The following is a 21,322-nucleotide window of genomic DNA, read 5'->3' on the forward strand; positions in this document are numbered from 1 at the left end:
CCGTCTGGAAATGATGATAATAGCAAGAAAAGACAATAATGAGATTAACATTTAGTTTCTCTGCACGTAGAAGGCCCTGTATAACGTCTGAAGTTGCCTTCAGTGGCCACCCAGCTTCCTGCAAATAATAATAACTCAACGGATGAAGAGTATTGTTGTGTTTCGGAGCGGGTTCTCATCTCTATGTTAATTTTACATGAGCTTACACACACAAAAAAATGTATATCAGGAGAGACAATGGTTTTTATTCAAGGAGCTGAGCCAATACAGTGAACTTAACGGAAGGGAAAAAAATTGGAATGTCCAGTAAACATAGTAATAGTAATAAATCAACAAGTTAAAACATTGGAAATCTGCTTGAAGCAATTCTGCGTCGTACAACATACTTTGAGTATATATTTTTTTCCATATAAAATGTGTCTATTTATTTATATATACCAGTAATTCTACCATCAAGTCACTACTTTTTTTTTTTTTAAAAAAAAAGACTTATTAAGTCTTTTTTATGTCTTCAGTTACGATGTGACCTTTTTATTAACTGGAAGTCCTCTCAAATTTCTTCTATTTATAAACAGATGTTCGATTATTATACGGGTATAGGTAGCTATACTAATTGTTTAGAAGTTAATAATAATAATAATAATAATAATAATAATAATAATAATAATAATAATAATAATAATAATAATAATAATGTGTTTTTCTTCTTGTTAGGTGCAGAAAAAGCGACGAGTGTTGGCAAAAGTCCAGTGTCGCAATATCAAGAATGAGTGTCCTAAACCGACATGTGACGAACCTATTCTTCCACCAGGGAGATGCTGCAAGATTTGTCCAGGAGACCCAAACAGTAAGTATCGGTTCTTGTTATCTACAAGGTTTCTCCAGGGCTTTATTTTTCTAACCCTTTGTGCTCTTATATCAGTTAAAAGGCCTCATCCCAGCGAAATTAAAATACCGCTAATTTTACAGTAATTATGTGGTATCTTTCAATAGATAAAAGATAATTGAAATGTGGAACAAGAGCGCCCTAGACAACATTATTTTGCGTGAGGTGCCGTTATCACAAGTCACCTAGTGGCTTTCCGTTTTCAGCCGTTTAGAAACGCGAAAAAAATAAATGCCGATTTTCAAAATGGCTCGAAATCGAAAGCAGATAAGTGAGTCGTGATAACCGTATCTCATGTTAAATGATATTGTTTAGGGCGCTCTTGTTCCACATTTCAATTATCTTTTATCTATTTGAAGATATCACATAATTACTGTAAAATTAGCGGTATTTAATTTCGCCAGGATGAGGCCTCTTAACGAACCGACCAGGTGAAGTTTCCCATCTATTCCTGTATCGGGACTCTTCCGACATTGTAATTGGTTATCGTTTTCACTCCGATATCTTATATCAACAGACTTCACTTTGAATATAGTTCATTATTTCCACAACAGATGGCAAGAGTATCTGCGATTTCCAGCATTCGTAGAAAACTGTTTCGAAATAAATACTAAACCAGTTTTGGAAACCCTAATAACATCTTCCCAGAAACCGGTCTCCGATTTTGGTCGTTCCTAATTAAAACCAGAAGCAGCAAGTTTGTACAACATCCCCTCAGAATCGATGTACCGATACTAGAGCCGAGATCGAACCTATTCTTCGGACATTCAGTTCACATCAAAAGCCATTGTTTCTATCTACAGGGTGTTTCAAAACAACACCGACAAATTTTGTGAGGTGATACCAGACACCAAGATAAGACGAAAAATATAGACCAACATGGGTGCACAAATCCTTCGGAGTTATAGGCTGTCGAAAACATGGAAAAATGAACTTTAAAGATCCATAGCTCCAATACAACGAGACCTACTGCAGTCGGGTCAAGACTTCACTTAGGAACTAATAGGCGTATAATTTGAAGGCTACAGGCATATAATTTGAAGTACTCACCAACTATCTCTATAAAAAATGTTGCGTCAGTACTTTAGAAATATGAAACATGCATTTTAGGATAGCGCACATATTAGTTCCTAAGTGAAGTCTTGACCCGACTACGGTAGATTTCATAGTATTGAAGCTATGGACCTTTAAAGTTCATTGTCTTAAGTTTTTGACAGCCTTAAACTCCGAAATGACAGATTTCTGCACCCAGGTTGGTCTATACTTTTTATCTTATCTTGGTGGCAGGAATCACCTTCCGAACGTTGTCGGTGTTGTTTCGAAACAGCATGTATATTAGCTGGGATCAGTGGCGTACGCAACGGTGTGTTCTTGGTTTTAAGAACCCCACTTTTACCAAGATATTATGCAAAAATAATCATTTACGATGAAGGGCGTCGATTTCTCTGTAAATTTGGGGGGCCCATTCAGATGCAGAAAGCATATATGAGGATTTTTAACACAAATTGCATTCAAATTATGCCAAATATTGTAAATTTATAAATACAATGAGGGGGGCCTACACGAGCTTTGGGGGATCTCGGCCCCCCAGGATCGGCGCTTTTGTTTACGGTATTAAAATATGTGTACTCAAAATGAGTAGAACCCTAGGTACACAAACTGTTGGAGATCAATATTGAAAAAGGTAGTTGCTGTGGGTTTCAGTTCCAGCAGAATTAAAAAAAAAAAAAAAAAAAATGGCAATGAAGATCGTACATATGTTGGCGCCGTAAAAAAAATGATTTGTTGATTTTCTGAATCATTATTACTGAGAATTGACTTTAATAATATTCAGCTTGATCGCTCTATTGACTGGTATATGTGTCATCGTTGTACAATAATAAACAAAAATTGAATTTTAAAAAATTAATAATGATTATGTTAGGCTTACCTTATTAGCCATATTATCGTCTCCCTATTGTCACAATAAAGGGCTTGATGAGAGTATTTTTCAATATGTTTCACTTCATTATGGTTCTTGTATATCAATTTTCAAATTTGTAAAAAAAAAAAAAAAAAAAAAAAAAAAAAAAAAAAACGAAAACCACGCACGCATATTAGTTTTCTTAGCTCTATAACATCTATTTAAAAAAAAAAAAAAAAAAAAAAAAGAACACTTTTCGTAACAGCTCTTTTGTGGGCCTGAACAGCTCCAACGCCATCTGTCAGCGACATGCTGAACTACGTCTAGTCTAGTGACGCACACGGGGTCAGCATTCTGCGTCGCCCTGTCTCTATAACATGTGTATCATGAGCTTTCTAGACCTAATGACTGTCACGTATTTTATTCTCGTGAATTCCCCAGTTTGCCTCACGATGCTGGGTGGACATCGAAAATTAGGAAGCACCAGCTGGGAATCGAATCCGGGACCACGCGGACGTGAGTCAAACGCTCTTAACCACTTAGACTGTGGTCACACATTAAACCGTAGGTTCACGTTTCATATAGCCTCGCTACTGAAAGAGATGCTAAACTGAAAATTAAATTAAATCAAGAAATCATGTTTAGCTCTTTTAAATGTGACTTGCCCGATATTCTTGACTTGAGGCAGAAGTCGTTTTTTTTTTTTTCGTCCTAGTGTGTTACTGCGTAATAATTCTTTAACAAGTATATAACAAGGGCGGAAAGAAGAGGGAGGGGGGAATTCCACGTATGAAGACCAGAAGTAACTACCTTGATTAGTTAGTGGCCGAGAGCAATCGAATCGTGTTATGAGCAAACGATTTCCCTCTGGCAAATATTCTGACCAGCCAAGAGACGGATAATTTTCGCTTCAATGACAAAATCAGCGGTTCCTGCTGGCCCTGTACAAGTTAAAGCTCAGACCATCCAGTTAACAAAATCAAGTACAAATTACTATCATCAAACGCTTATTTGGATTCGAGAGAAGAAACACGCCGAGGTCAGGAACCGTTCGTTTTTTATTTTTATTTTACTTTTTTCATTTATTCTCTCCGCTAAATGATTAGGCACAAAACCCGCCATTAGAGAAACCACAAGAAGTATCCACAATTATGTGTTTAATGAATTATGTGGACAAAAATGGCTCGTTTATTTATTTTGATCTTTTACAAAATGGCGTGACGATAGAATTAGATGTCAACCACTTAATGTTATATGTTTATAACTCAACTGAGGTTTTTGTTTGAAATGTTAGCTCGCATAACTTGTTTCAACAATGATCTTCCGAGTTAATACATTGAGGGGGAAATGTCGCTCGTAATTTATGCTGAAGAAGGAAAACTTCCTAGGTTCGTGTAGTAAATTTACTTTCAATTATTAACAAACAAACAAACAAAAAAAGTTTGTTTCTACTTGGAGCCAACAATGACTTGAAAAGAATTACTTGCTACAGAAAGCAAACGACTTTTCACACGAAGTATAAATGTTCTTTTATTAATAATAATACGAGGGTGATTCAGAAAGTAGTGCCTCCAAGATGATATCTTTATTTGTGTGTGACTAGGGATGCGCACGAGACGAGTCGAGACAGGATTTTCATGACAAAATTCGAGTCGAGACACGGCTCTTCCAATAGAGAAATATACATTTTTCGAGTCGAGACCACTTTTACGGCACATTTTCGAGTCGAGACAGCCACACATCTTGTCGCGTGCGCATCCCTATGTGTGACAGATAGTACCGATACAGATATCATTGGAAAGCTTGCAGTGTCAGCTACAAATGGTGGCATCATTTTTCAACATAGTCCCCATTACGGGCAACACACTTGCGCCAACGCGAAACAAGGATTTTCATGCCATCGGCGAAGAATTGTTGTGGCTACTGGTGATATTGCCGAACTGCTCTTCCAACTCCGCGTCATAACTGTAGCGTTAGCCCATATGGTGATCGTTATGTTTGGGGAAGTTGCAGGGTCCAAGATCCGGACTATAAGCAGGGTGAGGCAGAATGTCAACAATACTTTGCCAGTAGATGTGACAAGTTTGAATTTTTTGGCAGAGGAGAACACGTGTGCCTTTACTCGATCGGCTGACGCTTCGTTTCCGGGTCGTAATTGTGTATCCATGACTTGTCACCGGAGATGAATATTCCTGGACGCACAACCTTCCGCAGTCAGACGGATGTCACCAGTGGATGCCATGAATTGCTTCATTACTCTGGAACGAGAAGAGATAGGAGGTTAGGAAGTGTCATTCTATAGCTTAAACATCAGTGTATTAATAATAAACAGTTCAGAATGTTTGGAGTACTATTGGCCAAGTAGTGGGCTTGGAGACATTACTTTCTGAATCATTCTCGTAAAATTGAGACCACCATACATAATCAGCATGTTTAGACATATAAATTCTATAGTAGCCAATCATTAACGCTTAACGAAAAATTAAAAATTACAAAAAAAAAAAAAAAAAAAAAAAGACCAAAAATGAAAGACAGATTAATGGATAAATCTCATAAAGCTAACCAAAATGATACGGGTTGGTATGCATTCTCATGCATAGTTTTTGCCAAAATAAAAAAAACCTAAAAGGTTAACGCTGTGCGGTTATTATCCCACGAGTGAAGATGAAACTGGTCTTGAAGAATACGGCAATGAAATTATTTATTATGACAGCAACGATGACAATTCGTGCCAAAAATCTAATTTTGTAAATTATTTTTTTGACAATTTTTGAAAAGGGATAGGGGGATTTTTCGTTCGAAATTAGCAGCATGTAGTATATGAGTTTTCTTATATGTAATTCATCAACAGCAATAATTCTCTATGTACGGGAAGTGGACTGATGAGCTCAATAAGTGTGAAATAAGTGTTCGAGGAGAAAGAGAACTTTGGGTAAACAAATGTAGTTCTAGTTGAGAAGCCTAGGAAAAAGAGAACTTTGGATAGACCAATGTGCATAGTTCTGTCGGGAAGCCTAGGAGAAAGAGAACTTTGGATAGACCAATGCGCATAGTTCTGTCGGGAAGGCTAGGAAAAAGATAAGTTTGGATCGACCAGTGCATAGCTCTAGTCGAGAAGCCTAGGAAAAAGAGAACTTTGGATAGACCAATGTGCATAGTTCTGTCGGGAAGCCTAGGAGAAAGAGAACTTTGGATAGACCAATGCGCATAGTTCTGTCGGGAAGGCTAGGAAAAAGATAAGTTTGGATCGACCAGTGCATAGCTCTAGTCGAGAAGCCTAGGAGAAAGAGAACTTTGGATAGACCAATGCGCATAGTTCTGTCGGGAAGGCTAGGAAAAAGATAAGTTTGGATCGACCAGTGCATAGCTCTAGTCGAGAAGCCTAGGAAAAAGAGAACTTTGGATAGACCAATGTGCATAGTTCTGTCGGGAAGCCTAGGAGAAAGAGAACTTTGGATAGACCAATGCGCATAGTTCTGTCGGGAAGGCTAGGAAAAAGATAAGTTTGGATCGACCAGTGCATAGCTCTAGTCGAGAAGCCTAGGAAAAAGAGAACTTTGGATAGACCAATGTGCATAGTTCTGTCGGGAAGCCTAGGAGAAAGAGAACTTTGGATAGACCAATGCGCATAGTTCTGTCGGGAAGGCTAGGAAAAAGATAAGTTTGGATCGACCAGTGCATAGCTCTAGTCGAGAAGCCTAGGAGAAAGAGAACTTTGGATAGACCAATGCGCATAGTTCTGTCGGGAAGCCTAGGAGAAAGAGAACTTTGGGTAGACCAATGCATAGTTTCAGTCGGGAAGCCTAGGAAAAATATAACTTTGGATAGGCCAGTGCATAGCTCTAGTCGGGAAGTCTAGAGAAAGAGAACTTTGAATAGGGCAGTGCATAGCTCTAGTCGGAAAGCCTAGGAGAAAGAGAACTTTGGGTAGACCAATGCATAGTTATAGTCAGGAAGCTTAGGAAAAAGAGAACTTTGGGTAGACCAACGTATAGTTCTAGTCGGGAAGCTTAGGAGAAGAAAAAAATGGGTAAACCAAGAAGAAAGTGGGAGTTTAGCTTCCTTTTTAGTGCCGAGGAAATATGAGGCTTGGACTTACAGTTTAACATGGGATTGGAACCACACGCTCTTCCACGGGAATCGAGCCCGGGTCTCTCACATTAAAGACGCATACGCTAACGTAATAAGCATGAGTGGGCTTTCGTATAAAGTGTAGTCTAAGATGACCCAGGATAGAATCCAGTGAAGATATTTAGTTTCTATGGCTATAAACGTTCAAGTTCTTTAATCCATATTGCCAGTGAAATCTCCGCTGTTTCATTTTTGTTTTGTAGGCATTGGCCGTGACGGTTGATGTAGTTGTAAATCCACAAAGCGTGCATGTTGGCGCGTGTGAGTTGATGCATTGGAAAGCGTGATGTTTTTACACTTTTCGTGGTGGCACGCATCTCCATTCCTTTCCAAGAATTCCCCAAAGTCTTCTCACCACGATTTCCATCCAATACATCCAAGAAGGCCTTCCGGCAGCGCCGCGCTGGAGCCGCTCACCAAAGTACTACCACACGAACAGTAGCTAGGCGCTGATTGGCGATTGCGCGTGACACGGCCACATCAGGAAGGCCCCTTGGACACTTCAACGGAGAATGCAACCATTACATAATTAAATTTAAAAAAAAAAAGAAAGAAAAAGAAAGTAATACGAAATACGTAGTAGTCTGTACTATACGTCTGATGTATCTCTTTCCTTTCTGTCTCATAGATCATTCAAGTTCTAGATTGATTTTAAGTTTTTGCATTCTGCGTCCTTCTGCAACAGCTAGATTATGAAGGACGGCACCTGCCATCAACGTTGGTTCCGAACCATGGCTAGGGCTATTTTCCACCATACTAGAGAGACCTGGATTACACCACCATGTTACTTCGCCAGGCTTATTCATTTATTTACATCATTTTTAGCACCAAGTCTATTAACTTAATGGAATCTTTCAGTTTATTTGTCCTTTAGGCTAAGGAAAGACGGATGATTAAGATAACTGAATGCTGATGGAAGAATTAGTGAAATGAGAATGTAGGAGGAAATGGGAGTCTCCTGAGAAAACCCACGGTTACAATATTGTCCACCACACATACTTGCTTAGCCGGGAATCGAACCTGGGACCCCACGCACCAGAAATAAGCACTCTGCCACTGTTCCATCGTGCCCCCATTACTTAAAGTAGTACCCGGACCATTATAATGCTATCAATACTCTTCCATTCGGAATCGAACCCAGATGAGTCAACACGAAACATAAAAATAAATCTTTGCCATAAAATCCAAAAACTAGTTGCCCGTCCCATTTTCACAAGTCTGAAAGCTTTCTCCGTTTCAATCAGCATTACCTTCGTCTTTTTAACGTCTATTAATTTTCATCCCATACGCTCCACTAAATTTCAGATTCCGCTAAAATTGAAATTTTCCATTTTACGTCCCACTTAATACTAAAGAGATAAATTATTATTAAAAGTGAATAATTATTACGAAGAATATTTTTGGAATGAAAATGTGGGAGGAAAGGAGAAAATCCACCCACTACATAGTCACAGGACCTGAGATCGAGTGAGGTACCCCTTCATTCCAAAGATTAGCGTTGTGTTACTGAGCCATCTTGGCCCAACATACTCTGCTGTATGAACCGTAATGGGAATTCTCACAATCATTTTGAAGCCCCTTAATATCTACCGAAATGTTGTCTTCCTCCCATTCTAAATGAAAGTTTTACGTCCCACGGTTATGCGGCTACGCTGAAGGAAGCGGTGATAATGAAAAATGAATGAAATTGTGGAATGAAGAAAGTGGGGGGAAACGGAAGAAACCCGAGAAAACCCTCACATACGGTGTTTGGTCACCACAAAGCTTACTTGGCGCGAGCTTTGACCGAACCAAGGACCCCATAAACCAGAGGTGAACGCTCTACCACTGAGCCACCGCGTCCCCGTCTTCCCCAAGCAGACACTTTCGTGGGTATACGATCAGAGTGTGCATTTTTGGCGCGAGAGACCTGAGTTCGATTCCACGGGGAAGCTCATGTGGTTCTGATCTCATATTAACGTGGAGATTTCATATATCCTCGCTGCTGAAAGAGACGTTAAATCATAATCGAAATAATCGATCAAATGTAGGTTTACCACGCTGTTGGTGTGTGGTCCTGTCATCCAGTTTTCACTAGGCACAGTGCGGCTTGGTTGCGTGATGGTCTGCGCATCCACCGGATTCAAACCCCGGTCGTCATTCGCAATTAATGTTAATAGAAGTTACTGTTGTTCTTTATAACTTGTGTGTTTGTACGAAGAGATAAAACACAAAACCTTACTTCAAATCTCGCAACTTTTTAAAGCAAGATCGAGGCAGAATTGTTCTGTTAATTGATAAATAACTTGACGTTCGGATGGATTAAAATTTAGAGAAAATTTTTCTCTTTATTTTAGCTTCTTGAATTAAAAAAAAACAACAGAACAACAATAAAAGAAATTTGTAAATCCGATTTGGCAACACTGCAACAAAAAAAGTTCATCAATTGTGTTCATTCTTTCTTTCTTTCTCTCTCTCTTTTTCTAAATGAAGTCACATTACAAAAGTGGTCAGTAATCAATTTCTTATCATTGCTTAATGTTCGTTGAGCAGATAAACCTTTCTCGTGAGCTTGTTTCTACATTTGTTTAAAAGTCGGAAGATGTTTGTGAGCTGTCCTGCGATGTTCCAGGCGCAATAAAATAGTTCCAGGAACCAGATGAATTTCGTCTCATTCGATTACGTCATCGCAAAGGTCATGATATAACTTCGGTCAGCAACCTTTTATCCGAAAATGTTGGATCTCCTTTGCCTTCTCACAATAATAATAATAATAATAATAATAATAATAATAATAATAATAATAATAATAATAATAATAATAATAATAATAATAATAATAATAATAATAATAATAATAATAATAATAAACTCACACGTTGATGTTAATCGAGGTTATTTGCTAATCAATGACGTTAATCGGTGTTATTTTTATCTCAAAGTGAAAAAGTGAAATCGTTGAGTTTTACGTTCCACGATTATGCCGGCTAGGCTACATGAGACGGTGATGGTGAGAAATGAGTAAAATGGTGGAATGAAGAAAGTGGGAGGTAACGGGAGAACTCCGTGAAAACCCATGTACACGGTGTTTGTCCACAATAAAGTTCACTTGACGCGAGCTGGGATCGAACAGGGACCTCATGCACCAGAGGTGAATGCTCTACCACTTTTTTTTAAAAAAAAACTTCCTATTTTTTCTATTTTCACCATTTCTCAGGACTACTAGACTCGACAGGGACACGAACACACAAACATTGGGGACAGTTAAAATTCCACCCTTGCTACTACAGGGATACTCGAACCCCCAATGGGCTTCACCTCACGATCATCAGCCTAACGCCTTAGACCGCTCGGTTACACCCACCGGCACCACTGAGCCACCACGGTCCAAGTATCTCAAAGTATTGTGGTTTCAAAGCAGATTCTATTTGTCATGAAGGATACATGGGTGACTCAGAAAATCAATATTGACGTAAGAAAATACGCTGACTGATCTAAAAGAAGACACTATCTGATCTAAGAGAAAGCACTAGTTAATCTAATTCTTCTAAAAGAAGACACTGGTGTCCTATAATTTATATAACTATTGTTTACCTTTTAATCATTATTTTCTACTTTTTAAATCTTTTGTTGAAGTCAGTTAATATTGTTTTCCTTTTTAATCATTGTTTTCTACTTTTGAAGCTTTTGTTGAAGTCAGTTAATATTGTTTTCCTTTTTAATCATTATTTTCTGCTTTTTAAATCTTTTGTTGAAGTCAGTTAATATTGTTTTCCTTTTTAATCATTGTTTTCTACTTTTGAAGCTTTTGTTGAAGTCAGTTAATATTGTTTTCCTTTTTAATCATTGTTTTCTACTTTTGAAGCTTTTGTTGAAGTCAGTTAATATTGTTTTCCTTTTTAATCATTATTATCTGCATTTAGTGAGTTCTTGTCTACACTAAAGATAGGACAATAAAATCCTATAGAATAAGTCGACCGGAATCTTCACAGAATGGATTCGTACAGTACAAGGTATATCTAACTTCTTCAATATTTGATGCTGCGATATAAACTTTTGCATAGATTGGCAACGTAAATATCACCAGAAGTCAAGTCAAGTTTTTGTTTGTTTGTTTGTTTACATGTGTTTCTTTCCTCGGTGACCTTATTCTTATTCATTGCCGGTAGTTGTGTTGATTATGTCGTCTTTAAAATTGAAGCTATACATATCAAAGTGTTGCATAGAATTAGTTCGCAGCTAGAGAATATCTCTTCTCCTTTAAACCAAGACATATGTTATAACTGTTCCCTCTGTACAGTATCTCTGAAGAAGTCCACAGCTAGAGAGGACGAAATGAGAGTGATTTCGTGTCAGGCAGAAACTCCTCCCCGCTCCCTCTCCTTATCCCCCTATTGCCTTCTCTCGTTATCTTGATGAGAAAAAGAGAGATGATGTTCTGAAAGGATCATGACGTCACAGCCGGAAGTAGCTTAAAAAAAGAAAAAAAAAGGCGGTGCTGACCGCAAACGAAAGTCAAACAATGTCATGGTCTTTTAGTGGCAACAATTGAAGATCAAGAGCAAAAAGGGTTTGTCATGACCCGACTATGTTACCAGTGTGCATGTGCTAAGAATGTTGATTATTATCATACCAACAACAATCAAAGTGACAATTAGGATAATAATGATGATGATGATGATTACGAAATTGACTGACAGTTTTGGTATTCCGCTGGAGCTTTGCGAAGACAAGATGGATTGGATAAACACGCTTTTTTTCTTTTCTGTTCAGCGAAGATTTCTTCATTTCCTGCGTTAACGAACTGTCAAATGTGGGAAATTTTGTCAAATGCCGTAGAAAAGTCACAAAGAAAGCACTTTTTAATCGCTTTTTTCGACCAAAATATAAAGGTTATTATTTTCTGAATTAGAGATTGTGTTGCGTTATTGCAAGTTGTTAGCCATACCTTTCTTTGGTGTGCCATGTCGCAAGGTCAGTAAACAGTGTTGGTTGTGAACCATTTAGAGAACTACTTGAATCTGGATCTTTTCTGCTGTAGAACAACATGGGAGGTTTTTTTTTTTTTTTTTTTTTTTTTTTTTAAAGAGGAAAACTATGTTAAGGGACGGTGTTTGTGACATTTGTAGGCGGTGCTTTGAGTTACCTTTAAATTCTGTTAGCAAATGAAAGAGCTGCAGTGTTGTCTAAGAACGAGGGTCCCTGCCACCCGCTCGCGTTATAGTGCGTCTGCCTAGCCATACCCCAGATGCCATTGATTGTAATTCAGTCTTTAGATGATGTTGGATTGAAAATAACCAATGGTACATGTTACACCCGTCTAAAGTAGATGATTTAGTCATCTTAAGAGGTTTCATCACAGCGAAATTAAAACACCGCTTATTTTACAGTAACTATGTGATAGCTTCAAATACATAAAAGATAATCGAAATGTGGAACAAGAGCTCGCTAAACAATAGTTTATTTTACATGAGATACCGTGATCACGACTCACTTATCTGCTTTCGATTTCCAACCATTTAGAAAATCGGCATTTATTTTCGCGTTTCTAAATGGCTGCAAACGGAAAGCTACTAGGTGACTCCTGATAACGGTACTTTATGCAAAATAATATTGTCTAGGGCGCTCTTGTTCCACATTTCGATTATCTTTGATCTATTTGAAGATATCATTTAATTACTGTAAAATTAGCAGTATTTTAATTTCGCAGTGATTAGATCTCTTAAAGAAAGAAAAAAGAAATCTTTATTCTTTAATAAACACTCTGTGTATTTTAGATCGTCCATTTTGAATCCCTTAATTGCAAAAATATGTTTAAAAATAACTTGTTTCTTCGTGCTAAAAATGTCGTTCGGGGGAAATTCTCGTTGTAAACTGTGAGAGGAAGGCGGGGAAATATCGAAAAAGAGGAAGAAAAAGAAGGAACTCGATTTCTTGTGCTTCCGTGAGGTGAAGCTAAAAAAGTATGTCCAGCGCTCTTCATTTTTGCGCTCCTTCAGGCAATCCCGAATAATAATAGCATCGGGAGGATGCATATCCAGCAGAAATTAGTAACAATAATAGTACTTTGTTTTTTTCTTTGGGATCCCGTCAATTGTTTACGCGTGATTTCCTTCGACAGCTATCTTCGTACACAATCTGCTCGATGATACATTCCTTATATAAATGAAAGCCACAAGACAAAATGGTTTTACACATACACACAAATGAAACTTATGTTTACAAGGACAAATGGCATTCCATACTTTAAATATTTTAGAGAAAAAAAATGTTTTCGTGACGATTTATTGTTCGTTTCCGCTTTTCCAATCGATTGTGTAACTTCATCCAAATAAAAAGGAGGAAAGACAAGTAATGCAGGATTGGAAAATTTTTCATAATAAATTATCAAAAGTTATTTTTTTAAAAAAAATCATGGAAGATATTGGTCAAAAAAGAAACTAAATTTAGTATCAGCGGGAAAGAAGGGTCTCGAACGGGGAACATCTGTATAATTTTTCTCAATGAGTGGGGATGGGGGGACAAGCGAAGTCGCGAATACACATCTATCTTGATGCCTGGGGCACGGCGAATACACATCTATTACCTCTCCTGCTCAATGTGGAATCCCAGTGTTCTTGCAGTACTACTTTTTATGTTCACTGTATTTAAATGTTTCCTCCACTGCACTAACACGATTTTAATACTCAAATATCTACAATCAAACAGGCGCGCACCCAGAAATTTTTGTTAAGGGGTTGTCCAATAGTACAAACCATTACGTCTATCCAGCGTTGAATAGGTGTTATTCTGTACCTGATAAGTCATACCTATATTCTGAGGGGAAAATGATATAATTATATAAATATATATATATATATATATATATATATATATATATATATATATATATATATATATATATATATATATATATATATATATATATATATATGATGAAGTGTAAAATTAAATGTTGATGCTACATCAATTACACTTCCCCAAAAGAAGTAAAAGTTTTAGTAAGAAAGTGTACAAATGCATGCTGAGTTAAGTTTTTCTTGTTTTTGGGGGGGGGGGAGAAGTCCGGACCCGGCCTTTCCATATATGAATCTTAATTTATTTCTATACGTGTGAAAATATAACCATTAACATTACGTAAGTTGACCATGTTCTCCAGTGAAGTCTGACACATTTTGGCCTACTTAGATTTTGAATGTTTTAAGGCTGCCTCCTAATTGCTTTGGGTATTCTACAAATTAAAAATAACATTTTGTTTCTTATCTTTCAGATCCTCCAGATTTAGTTGGTGATGTAGCCCCTACAATGTCATATGAAGAAGAAGAGAGGAATTCTAAAGGTAAGAGATTAAATATATTACTCTATGAGTCTCTATGAGTGACTTAGTATTTTAGAAGAAACAAAATTGCGTCGTCGAATTTTGAAAACAAAAACTAAAATTCAATTTCAAGAATATAGAGTACAGTGAAACCTCTCTAAAGCGGACAGTCGTGGGGAATCAATAATTGTCCGCTATAGAGAGGTGTCCGCCTTAGAGAGGTCTTGATATTTTCTTGCGAAAATTAGTAAAGAAGGTAATTGCAATTAGTAACAGTATTTTTAGATGAATCATGTATTCACGAATATTACCAAAATGTTACTGTACCTGTGTTGTCCTTTGCTGTCCAATACTCTATGTTCAAGGCACTGATGGAAATAAGATGTTATAGTTCTCTGCACTTTACACTTACGTTTTCGGTATGTCGCTTTAATTTGTGGGTTAATTGCAGTCCAGTAGTTTCTTTTTTGTGAGAATATGCGTACCCGCGGCAAAACTATCGAATTTGTCTTCTACTTGGTTAGAGATTTCAACAGGAGAGTAGAATAACGTGTTATTCCAAACGGCGGGCAAATGTCAATCACTTTTGTGACTAAAACAGCTTGGGTGGGAGTGGAATGGAAGAAAAGGACATGAGAGTGTTGTTAAACAGACTCTTCGTCTGGATTGCTGAGTAGACAGTTGAGGAGACAAAATGTCACAATGCTTTCTTGGTGACACATGTATGAATTACAAAAATGTATTTTTACAATACTTTTCAACTTATTTATAGAGAAAGTGTCCGTAATACGGAGGTAAGTAATACGTATAAAAGACAGAAAAGACTGTCCGTGTCCGTACTAGAGAGTGTCCGCTTTAGAGAGGGTTGCCAATATGTTTTTTCCTATTACAACGTTTGGGGATTACAAAATATGTCCGTTACGGGAGGTGTCCGCTTTATAGAGGTGTCCGTTAGTAGAGGTTTCACTGTATATGTAATTTGGGTACACATCGAATATTGGAAATGTTTGGTCTATTTGAGAAGTGATATACCATCTGAAAGATAGTATATCTATTCTAATTGAAATTGTTACGAAGTTAAATGTCTTTCTTTCTTTCTTGACAGTGTTCAAATGTACTGAACATTTCTTAGCTATGAAGTTATCGTATGAACACAGTAATTACCATGCAGTTTCCAACCCTGCTTATAACAGGTTCTCAAAATCTTCCGATTTGTCTAAAAATTTTAATTGTCATTACCTGACAGAAATGTTCGCAGTGTTTCTTTCAGAAAAATGTTCCGTGGGATACCCTTTGGAGGAGCAAATATTATTTTCACACAGTACTATTCTATTTATCATTATACTAACTGAACCTGTGCTTTCTACACAGCGCATCATTCATTTATGAGCATGAATCTCCTTGTCATTCCTCACAACATCTGTACATGTCCCTTTACAGACACAAGAGAAGGATGCCTTCATAAAAATCGGCAAAGAGTACCGTAAAGGGTAGATTTTTTTCAATATCTCGCACCGTTCGCAAGATTTGAGCCTACTTCTGAACCGATTCATGTATGATTAATGTTTTCTTTCTTCTTGCATGCAGTATGTAATAAGCAAATACATTACACACACAATTAATTACAATGTCAGTGTTATATATGGTGTTCATTGGGCAAAACACTTCAAACGATAAAGATTCATCTTAGACTGGAGAAATGGTTATCCTTCGTTTTTCATTATCAATTAGCCATAAAACAAACACTAGAGAGGTATACTAACGCCGTATACAAACGTGTGGTGTTGAAATGTCTAACTCGTAGGATATGATGCTTTAGTTTTTAAAAATTTCAACACTTCCAGTGTACCCCTAAGAATGTAAAAATGAAAACGGTCATTTTAAAAAATATTCAATTAGAACTTTTGCAGTCGATCAGTGGAAACGGCATCTTTCTAGAGCCTATAGTACCCGAGGATTGACCACACTATCGAAAGGATTGGCCAAAACATATAAACTTTTCTTGATCACAAACATATAAATCTAGCATTTTAATATATAGATTGTACACGTATTATTTTGGTCTCCTCCGGGGGGGGGGGAATTTTCAGAGCTCCGGGGAGGGGGGCAGTGTTTCTTCAAAAACACATCCGGAAGAAACACTGAATGTTCGGTGTGTATGTCTCTTAACATCTTGTAAATCCCCGCCAAGTGAACTTTGTGGTGGACAAACATCGTGTGCGTGGATTTCCTCGGGGTTCTTCCGTTTCCTCTCACTTTCTTCATTCCACCATTTCATTCATTACTCATCATCACCGTCTCTTTTAGCCTGACCGACATAAACGTGGGACGTAAAACTCAAAGATTTCATTTCATCTTGTAAATCATTTGTTTCAGTTATCTTATTCTATATTATTGTATATTATAAAATACAAGTGTCTATATTTCTGACTTAATGCCTCTTGAACCACCTGACCGATCTCATTTAAATTTTCCAACATAGATCAATTTTATCTATGGGATGGGTTTTTATCATTTCACTTTGAAGGTGTAACTTAGGAGAAACGGACAGGGAGATATTTAAAAGTGATCGATAGTGATCGATATTTGTGTTGAATCCTTCGTGATCGCTGAGACGAACAATGACACGCGTTTAAATCCAAATTCAGCCCCGCAGCTTGGGAAAGGGGAAGATATGATTGAAAATGACCGATATCAGAGAGCGCTTCAATAGTACTGAAAACTGGCTGACTAACGGAGCATATTTTAATCGAGCGAAATGGATAACTCACGCTAGTATTGTCTAAAAGCTTCATAAACTCCATCCATCCATCCGTGTGTGTGTGTGTGTGTGTGTGTGTGTGTGTGTGTGTGTGTGTGTGTGTGTGTGTGTGTGTGTGTGTGTGTGTGTGTGTGTGTGTGTTTGTTTTAAGAAAAAAGCTCTTTATTGTACACTTCTGTTCCTTGCAAAATAAGCTTACACAAATAGATATGTAAACAGAAACACAAAACATTAGCAGTACAGAATCCTTGGTACAGACAGTGTGCTCAAATGTATAAAACAGCAGACTGGTAACTGCAAATGTTGATCCTACGTTGAAAAATCATCGCTTTGCCGAGGACTTGCCAACGTATTAGTTACTGGTACGAAATAAGATTTGGTGACTACAAGGCTCGAAACTGTTGCATACATGACCTTGGTTGATAACCAACGTAGACGACGTTGGCATACATTGGGCCAACGAATAAATATTTTAGCTATATTTTGCAATCCTGCCAACTATTAGCCTACGTAGGGTCCAGTGGTGCCGACACTTTTGGGATGGTCCGTTCAGGGGCAGATCTCGAATCAAAGATCCAAGTAAAATATCCATATCCTGGCGGCAAGCAAACTTAAGGGGGGGGAAAGGTTCTTCCCAGGATCGACGTCCATGTTAAGGTCTTCCAAGTGTGATGCTAGAGTATGCAACGAATTATATATACACCCTAGCATACCCTAGCATTACACTTGGTATATATGGAGTAATTTCCAAAGGTAGAAACCGAATTTATATTTGGAAATTGCAAATTGTCATTTTTTGCAAAAGAATAAGAGCAAAATACGATTCAACATAAAGTCTTCCAGCAATTAACAACTTAAATTCTTCCTTCTGCAACAATCATCAGGAATTTGCATGACTGCATTCTTGTAATCTTTTATTTTTCATCCATACTTCTCCATTTTTTACGTTTTGTTTTTAAAACTATAAAAGAAGATTGCACCTTTTAGTTTGTCTGGAAGAGAAATAAACCAGCGCTGAGTCATACGCTTCTGTTGTCGTTGTAACAATTTTTCTTCGCTTCCAGCGCTCCTTATTCGACACCAGAAGAGGGTAATCATATCAATGAATTGATTACGTCACGCCTTATGGACAAGGAATTTGATAGAAGAGGTTAATTCTTAATGGACAATGTTAAAAGATAAGTGTTAACTGGTGTTCAAGTATCCAGACAACTCATACATGGAAATTCCTTCCAGCTGTTTCTCTCCTTAGAGGAATGTTGTTCAGTCTCAATTGAAGCTCAAGGGAAGACATCTCCCCCTCCTTCCCTTCTCCTATTATATCAAAAGATCCTCTCTCTCTCTCTCTTGGCTGTATCTCTGTCTTGAGGTGCGAGGGTGGACAGCTGGAGTCGTGTGCAGGCGACAGCAACTATAAGTTAGAATCCGCAGGCCTCACGCTGCGGCCGGCGTCTGTATGGCGCACCGCTCCCATATGTGGTACATCGACCTCTCATCACAGTCACCTACCTTCGCCGCAACATATTTGCCACGCATCTCATGTGCAAATTGCTTGGCGATGAGTGCTCGCCATTATGGGGTCATTAATAATTTCTCTACAATCAACATATTCGTCAGACCAAATGGATTGCTTATAAGTTTGTTTTTTGCAAACGTGGACAGTGCCTGACATTTACCAAAGATTTTTTACTTTATATTCGTAGATATGGCATTACTATAGTAGATTGTATTTCCTAATTTGGTTGCCTGTTTAATTTGATCGTCGGTAAATCTGGGTATGTTGACCATGTCGATTTTTTCTTTTCTTTGTGATAGGAGCAAGGGTGATAAGTTAGACTGTTTTACTGTATTTTAATTTCACATGTGAACATATGTACATACTTGATATGTGAACATTTGAAGTGATTAAGTACACATTTTTATGTATAAAATTTTAGGAGACTTAAAATGAGATTAGAAACATAATCGATATCGAAATTATTCAAAAGTTTCATTCAGTGTTACGTTACTTTGTACTTCATTCATTATTTACTTTGGTTTATCAAAATTCCTTTATATAAAGCATGTATTCTGTGTGTCCGGCCGGGAAGAAACTACTGTACATAAAGCTTTCAATGAAATAGCCATTATCAGACTATGTAATAACATATTCAATCACAATTAACTTTTCTATTACATGGAGTAGTAATTTGTCTACGATCTCCCTCGTGGCTCAGCGGTTAACATATGCGCCTTTGGCATGGAAGACACGGTGTTCGATTCCCGGCAGGAGCTTATGTGGTTTGGATCCTATTAAGCTGTAGGTCCAAGTCTCATGTAGCCTCGCTGCTGAAAGGGACGTTACTCTAAAAATTAAATCAAATCAAATTCGTCTATTTGCTTTTGACGGTCTTGCTTACAAGTGTAAAGAAGAAAAATAATAAATTGAACACTTTTCGTATCTCTTACTATTTCACTTGATAAATACTCACTAGGATATAATATATTATAATTCGTAATAATCTTCCTAGAGAATTTATTATCCATGTTTAATTCACATCTGCTCTTCATATCGGTCTCTACCTGCAAATTACATATGAATATAATCCATATTTGAGTCAATTTTTGTAGACATTCCTCTCGGTATTCTACGGTGCTTGGATTCGAAGATTTTTCGCCGTGACCGTTCTTTACACATTGAGAATAGATCTATAGAAAGTATTTGATCCCCTCATGATACACATTTCAAGGAAAGCGTTACCCCTGTTGTATAGGCAACCAACATCGTTTTAAGTTAAGAAGTGTTGCATAATCTGTTAGGGACGATTGTTAAACTTATTCCCCGTCCCAAATCCCAGCAGTTTTTTCTACATTGTAGGTAGGTTGTGTACCAAGTTTGGTTGAAATTGTTCCAGGTGTTCCCAGAGTTATGCTGAAACATTTGGAATTTCTCAGAGAAATATGTATAACAATTAAGAATTTCTTGTCCAGTCTTTCTACTGATTAGAAGTTTGTTAGAAATGTGTATAACTACTAGAAATATCCCTTAGAAATATCTATAACTATTAGATAACTGTTAGAAATTTATTTTAGGAATATTTTCAACTATTAAAATAAATACACCATTTTACGAACACTTGTATACAGGAATTCTACTGCTTATTTGTGCTCACGTAGGGAGCTCTCGATTTGGGCGAAGATTAGAGAAAGGCGAAACAAGGGATAAAGTGACACGGCTAGTTTTTTGTCTTACCAATGAAGGTAAACTTTAGTTCAGAATGGCTTTTGGTTGGGTAATATTTGGTCAGCTCATTGATTCCCATTGGCTTAGACAGTGGTGCCCACCCCCCACCCCCCTCATCACCATGACGCACCCCCCTCAATTGCCTATCCGTAGGTGTTCTTCAATGAAAAAATATCTTTTCGATTAATTTTTACACTCTCTCAAACATATTTATATAGATTTTTAACCCCCTCCCAAATATTGCAATGACGCAGTTTGCGTCATAGCCCCCCTTGTGGGCACCCCTGGCTTAGACCAGACTTTTTGTTATTTTTTAAATAGTGCTCCCCAGTTCGTTCACGATATTGGAAGAAACTACGTCAACATTGGCAATGAACCCTATCTTTTTGTAATATTAAAGAGAACGTATTTGAAAATTAGGACGATGACCAGAATTCAATAAACAAAGTTACTGTTATGGAGAAGGTAATTATTGTTGCAGTCGTACAGGTGTGCGGGAGGGGACTACCCCAAAGCACACCTAAGGTACTTAGGCACCAGCAGAGACAAAGCCAAAAGGCAGCATCGTTAACGAGCTGTAGTGGATAATTTTTGCTGCATAGCTAATTATTTGCTGGAAAACTCGTTTAGCACGGCAATGATCAAACAACCTGGAGAGCTCTGGTGTTGATTTTGGTGTGTCAATTGTTGCAGAACGTGATTAGCTGCATAACGGTGTCAGTTCGGCTCCTTTGCCCCACCACCTTCTTTTTTTTTGGAGGGGGGAAGTAAGTGTTGCCAGCTGGATAAGTTCCAAGTCACCAATTGTCTACAACGCGGGAAAAATGGGTGATATCTTGTTTTTCTGGCAGAAAACTTTGTGTGTAGATCTGTGATGAGCTTCGTCAACAAGGTTATGAGCGGAGTTAAATGATGCGACTTCTTCAGTAAGGCTTTGTATGACATTACTAACGGGAACCAGTGCTTGGCAGTGTTCCTGCTTATTAAATAAATAAATAATAATTCTTAAAAAAAAAGCGAGACATGTTCACGGACATCAATTCCGTGAGGTGAAGAAATCCTAAAATATATTAGAGTATGTATTGCTTAACTTAATAGGACACCAGAAGTTCTGAACAAAA

General features: G+C 37.6%; 1 protein-coding gene across 1 annotated transcript in view; it reads left to right on the plus strand.

The window, feature by feature from the left end:
* Positions 1-21,322, plus strand: part of sog (chordin short gastrulation) — a 154,013-nt gene that overhangs the window by 103,281 nt on the left and 29,410 nt on the right. The window contains exons 3-4 of the mRNA XM_081741264.1: positions 715-847; positions 14,170-14,238. Of these exons, the coding sequence (XP_081597390.1) occupies positions 715-847; positions 14,170-14,238 (202 nt within the window). The remainder of the gene's footprint in view (positions 1-714; positions 848-14,169; positions 14,239-21,322) is intronic.

This window comes from Thermobia domestica, chromosome 15, assembly GCF_964235325.1.
Source record: "Thermobia domestica chromosome 15, izTheDome1.hap1.1, whole genome shotgun sequence".
In the NCBI taxonomy this organism is placed as follows: domain Eukaryota; kingdom Metazoa; phylum Arthropoda; class Insecta; order Zygentoma; family Lepismatidae; genus Thermobia; species Thermobia domestica.